The 6,000-nt window shown below is 45.1% G+C and overlaps 1 protein-coding gene across 2 annotated transcripts in view; it reads left to right on the top strand.

The window, feature by feature from the left end:
* The first annotated feature begins 210 nt into the window (after positions 1-210).
* Positions 211-6,000, top strand: part of nrp1a (neuropilin 1a) — a 55,530-nt gene continuing 49,740 nt past the window's right edge. For both annotated transcript variants that reach the window (XM_070852886.1, XM_070852885.1), the window contains exons 1-2: positions 211-360; positions 1,700-1,874. In XM_070852886.1, the coding sequence (XP_070708987.1) occupies positions 294-360; positions 1,700-1,874 (242 nt within the window). In that variant the 5' untranslated portion in view covers positions 211-293. The remainder of the gene's footprint in view (positions 361-1,699; positions 1,875-6,000) is intronic.

Raw genomic sequence — 6,000 nt, 5'->3', positions numbered from 1 at the left:
GGCTTCTTTGGAGAGGATATGGCACGGACGGCGCTGGAGAGAGACGCGCAGCCGGCACAGGCGAGAGGAAACAGGAGCTGAGTGACAGGATGCCAGCGACCTGAGCCCGCTCTCAGATCACTCAACTCCGCTAAAAGACACAGTTCTGCTTTATTTGTTGAGTCGAGAGGAAGAGAGAAGAATACTTGCGCCAAAAAAAAAGAAAAAAAAAAAAACATTTTTTGGAGGAGTTTAATTTCCGAGTTTTTCTTTTTTTGTATGTGTGATTTTATTTTTTTGGTGAGAAAACAAGGATGCATTGTGGATTAGTCTTTATCCTGTTCATGGGAATCCTTTTGGTGGTCAAGGCTTTCAAAAACGGTAAGTGAGACATCTGATATCTACATAAATAAAGCCTTTAGGTACTCTGAAAAGCTACTAATCCCAATATTATTCCAAAAGATTAGTCCTCGCTGATCCCCGCTGATCTTATGGCAAACTCGCAGGGCGCTCACCTGTCCTTTGTGCCAACACTTAAGGAAAATCCCTCACGATATTTCTACAGAGACTCAGACATTATTACTCTATAGAAGCTTTATAGAGACTGGCGTGGCGCTCTTTAATTGTTTTCTCATTTATTTTACGCCTTTTATTTATTATCTACATCTAATAATCCTGCCATACACTGCACGATAATCCCAGTGAGTTTTCTTACTTTATTGCTGTCAAGGCAATTTTTTGTATTTTTTTATATACATCTCATGATACCATTCAAATATTCCCAAATATCCCTTTATTTGTTTTCTTGGAATTACAATTTCAGTTCATAATAAGCTCCTCTTAGAACACCGTATTAAATTCTGTTTTTTTTTTTTTTTTTTTGAGCCATGACGAAGTTCAGAAAGTTCAAGCTGAAACGCTTTGACTCCCAGAGCTTCTGCTCTGTTCTCACAGCATCAGTTTCATCTCTTACTTTCCGCCTTTATTCCTCTCACTCCTTTTTATTCCGATTGAATGTATTTTTTTTTTTTTTTTTGAAGAGGTGTGCGCAGAGGTTTGAGCAGCAGATGGTGGGAGCTTTTAGAATAAAAGCACGCAGACGCACGCAAATGAAGATAAACGTGAGCAGCGGGCCTCTGAGAAAACAAAGGATTCGTTCTTTTGATGATAAAACTCACTCCGTGGAGGGAAGTTTAAAGGAACAGACTGTAGATCCCTGTGACTTTTTGGCTCCGGCGAAACAAAAACTTCTTTTTGAAGCTTCTTCATTAAGATTAGTTGTTTGGATCGTTTACACATGAACCCAAACTGGCCTGAGAGCTGCTCCTCTTCTTATTCTAATGTGAGGAAGTATCCCGTCCTTTCTGTGTAACTTGAGATCAGGCCACTTTGTAAGAGCTCACCATGAACAGTCTTTTATTCTATTAGACCCAATATTAATATTATTGATAACATTTAACACCTTATTCCAATTAAACCTCTGTATTAAAGGCGCAGAGGCTTTAACATGTGTTTGTTGTGACCAGTTAAACTCTGTAAAATGTCAGTTTGGGATTGTCTCCACTAGACAGATGGGAGTGTGTGTGTTATAGTGGTGTGACTGACCTGCAGCCTGTCCTAAGAAAGACACACACATTAGTCCATCAGCTGAATGCCTAAATGTTGAATATGAGTTTGTCTTGTTTCTATAGTTGAAGATCTCGGTTTTCTCCCCCTGCAGATAAATGTGGAGGCAACATCAGAATCTCAACCGCCAACTACCTCACCTCGCCCGGATACCCCATGTCTTATCCCCCTTCTCAGAGATGTGTGTGGGTGATATCTGCGCCTGGTCCTCACCAGCGGATCCTCATCAACTTCAATCCGCATTTTGATCTGGAGGACCGGGAGTGCAAGTGGGTACACTGCGAGTTAGTGATCTTGTCTATGAAAAACAGATGTGCTTTCGGTCCCAAAAAACCTCACCCATTCAGTCTGGGACCCCAATTTGAAATTATTTGGAATAAAGGGGGGTGGAGTAATAATCTCCATGGAAGCAATCATTCTACTTTTGTTGTGCAAAAATAGCTGAATTCATATCAGTAAACTGTCTGTGAGGCCTTCTAGGGCACCCATTTGATTCCTTACCTTACTTTGGGAACCCCTACAGCCACTCCAGGCTGCGTAAAAAAAGCTGTTAACACCAACACACACACCTATAGATTTATGTTTATTCATATTTGATAGCATGTATGCATGTGTGTTCCTGGGAGTATTACAGTGCGCCTCTGTGTGACACTCTCCCTCACGCATATTGCACATGAAACTGCTCCACCTAGTGTCCGCACACTCACTCAGACGCTCTTAACACAGCCCTGCTCTGGCACTGCACAGGGCAGCAGGAATGTCTCACCCTTGCCATTTGCTTTTGCAATGTCCTTGCTTCTCCTTCGTGTGGTATGAAGTCACCGCGGTGCAATATTGATTTTCATCGCTTTGCTGTAGCACAAGGCAAAAGAAGCTCACCAGAGACCGCTGAGCGTGGTTACTTTATGCACTGCAAGAAGAAAATGCCATTATAATAAGCAGTGGCTTATTCTCACATTTCCTCCTAAAGTCCCATATCTCTTGAATGGGTTGCATAAAAAACAAGTCTTAGCGTATTTTAACGAGGCAGTCGCTTTGTTAATGTCAGAGCTGGAGACAAGTGAAATTATCTGGCTCATCTGTTTGTGGTTTTTTTTTTTTCAATTTTTCAACTCAAAACTAGGTGAAATGACCCTTTTTAAGGGAATCTCTCGGTGACAGTTAGTTACCGATCCTTATTTGACTTGTAAGCCACGAGCTGTCGCATCCAACAAAAGGCTAAGCGGCTAACCTGTTGTCAGATAGATAGTTTAAGCCGATGAAACCGGAGACAGACAGTAATGTGATGAGCCTGTGTCAGTGTGGATGCCCTGAGGTGAGCCTTGCCTGGGCAGACTGCCTCTCTCTGATTGCCTGGCTGTGTGTGTGTGTGTGTGTGTGTGTGTGTGTGGTTTCTGTGCGTGTGTCTGTACCTCTGCCCTGCTCTGTCTCAGCTGTTTGTTTATGCTGCAGGGCTCGGGAGAGAACAGGGCTTTGCTGGATCCTGTTACTGTATCCCTGCTCCACCCAAAACCTGGGCCCTATGCTTCTTTTGTGTTCCCTGAATGGTCCCTGTATATGTTTGCAGGGTTTGGTTTTTTTTTTTTAAATCCCGGATTTCAATCCCACTTTAACCTTTTTTTTTAACTGCTGTCAGAGATTTATGGCCGGCTGAATGCCGGCTGGATGCTCCTTGACACTTCTTTGGGGTCCGATTTCAGGACCAGAGGGACGATTAAACCAGCGAAGATCCTCAGTCAGAAAGAGAGAGAGCAAGGAAGGGACAGGAAGAGGGGGGGTCAGCAGTAACAATGCTCATGCTAATCAAATTAGTCAGGAATGAATTTCCTGTGTCCAAACACACACAGTGAAAAGATTTGAGTCTCGGCAGGCTCAAGGAAAGCAGCTTTTTTCCAGGTTGAGCGGAGGGCGGGCTTTGAGTTTAGTGATCCATTGATGTATCATTTACAAATTAGCTCAGCTCTTTCATTCAGCAGCCGCTGAATTTGCAGATTGCGGATTGCCAGTAAATTGGCTGTTCATAAATGTGTTAGCAAATGAAATCTGTGCAGTGGATGTGTTTGCTTCTCTGAGCGTGCCTTTCTTCTCCTCGCCGTCGTCGTTTGCTCTGCTTTGGTTTCTTTTTTTACATTTGAAGCAAACGCAACCTATGTGATACCAATATTGCCGTCAGAAGATTATTAATTGCCTGAGAGAAGCCTGAGATTCATGTGTGCCACACAGAGACTGCTCCAGAAAACAGGGACAACCTGACTTGGAGACTTTTTTCTATTTTTAACATGGTGTACCGTTTCATTTTTAATATTTTTAATGGAGTGGGTTTTTACGGGCCTTCATTTCCACTTCAAAATCTATTCCACCTTGTGGGGCTTTACTTTGGCTCAAGCCAGCTGAGACAAGCCATGAAGTGAAATCCATTTTCCCTTTTTTCCTTCTTAATTTGAAATTATGTCACTACGTAACATTAGAGTGGGTTACTGTGCTAATCGCTGACAAGGCATGTCATAGGTAACTCGATTATGGGGGGGGGGGAGGATAGTTACTTGTGTCTGTAGACAGTAGTTGGGTGTGATTTGCGTTGGACCCAGCAGACTCCCTGCCACAGCTCCACTCACCAAATCAGGCCTTACATAATGGAAACTGATGAGAGCCAGAATGGCTTCCTTATCTGATGGACTGGCAGAGTGGGTGGAGGCGGCGGGAGCGGGGGCTACAATGCATGCTTCAGTGCACTGCCTTGCAATCTAATTAGTGGGCAAATGGAACACACATGCACCACATGTTCCCCAACATGGCTGCTATCAGCAAACCAAACAAGAAGCACTCAGAGTGGTGCTCGTAAAAAGAAAAACAGTCCGCACTCGAGCGGAGTCTGGTCGAGACGTTGTTGTTGCACGTGTGTGCTACCCTTGACAGGTTTGTTTGGGGAAGTGCAGGGGCCTGTATCCTGAGAGCTCGAAGGAGGAAAACACTTCATCACAGAGATAAGGAGACCAAGTGAGCCCTGCGATTCTGAATGCAGAACGTGTTTACCTTTCACGCACCGTTGTAGACTTTCACAGAGTGGAGTTTCAGAGGCCGCCCTCGCCGCTCTGGCAGCTAATGAAGTTTGAGGCGAAGGTGCAGCCCACATCAAGGCAAATATTTGATGTCAATTCAGCTCCGAAAAACTGTGGAATGAGTAAGCTAAGCTCAAGTGAAAAACTGAAGTAAATAAATATGCTTTTGCTGGCCTCCCTCCCCGCGCCGGCATTCTCTGCAATCTGATAAGGGCTGTCAGGCTTGTCTCACTGTGGCAGCTCTGCCATCTGAGGGGAAAAATTGAGTTTTCAGTGGATTTGAATCTAAAACAAGAGACAGACAGGTTTCATGTAAGGGCAGATCGAAGAGCAAAGAACTAATTCGTAAGATAGACCATAGTTTAGTAGAAGTGGTAGAAATCTGAGAAACTCAGTTTTCAGTTTTGAACTTACTTAAACAAGACCTGGAGGATCTTTCATCTAGAGCTGCAGGCTGTTCACTCCATCTCCTCTCCTGCTGACTTGAAGACATGATGTACGCCTGACAACATTATGAATCATTGATGGCATCGGATTTGCTGAGCAGACCAAAAACTTCAGCACACTGAAATCCCTCGCAGCCAGCCAGCCAGCCAGCCAGCCAGCCAGCCAGCCAGCCAGCCAGCCAGCCAAGGTTGCAATGTTTGTTTTGGAGGAGCAGAGGAGAGGTGTTAAAAACAGAGGAAAAAAAAGATACCGTCTCCTCTGTCTCAGCCCTCCCTCATTGCTTTGCCTTTCTGTCTGTCAGGATGGTATTTTTCTGGACCCCACAGAAATTCCGGTGTGACAGTGTGTGCAGTAGATGGAGAGGGGGGGGGGGGGGGGGGGGGGGGGGGCTCAGATGATATGTAGGCAAAGTGGTACTAGGCAGCAGAGATATTTGAGGAATTCCTTCTCAAGCAGGCCTTTTGTGGGGGAGACTGAGGGGAAAGTCAGCGAAAGCCTTCCTATCTCAGCATGCTTCAAAAGTCTGTGAGAGCCCCCCCCCCCCTCTTCTTCAGGTGCCTGTAACTCAGAGCTTGGAAAAGCACTCTTTCCCTCTTTTTTTTTTTTATTCTAGTCCTCTCCTTTCTCTGCCACTTCCACTCCGATCTCCTGCTGAACTGCTCCCGTGGAGCTGCCGAGCCTGCTGGGAAGGCAAACATTCTCTGCTGTGTACCCTCTACAATAGACATCCTGCCCCCCCCCCCCCCCCCCCCCCCTGGCATTCCTGACCAGGCCAGGACTCCAGAGATGACTAACAGGAGCTTTGAAAGAGGGAGTGGGACACTACCCTTCTCTGGATTTATAGTTGGCTCTTTCTTTGTCATGTGGACTCTCACTAACTCACTCCGAG

Source organism: Pempheris klunzingeri, chromosome 21 (genome assembly GCF_042242105.1).
Source record: "Pempheris klunzingeri isolate RE-2024b chromosome 21, fPemKlu1.hap1, whole genome shotgun sequence".
NCBI classification, from domain to species: Eukaryota; Metazoa; Chordata; class Actinopteri; order Acropomatiformes; family Pempheridae; genus Pempheris; species Pempheris klunzingeri.
The sequence above is the reverse complement of the archived record's forward strand: the minus strand, read 5'-3'. Positions and strand labels throughout refer to the sequence as shown.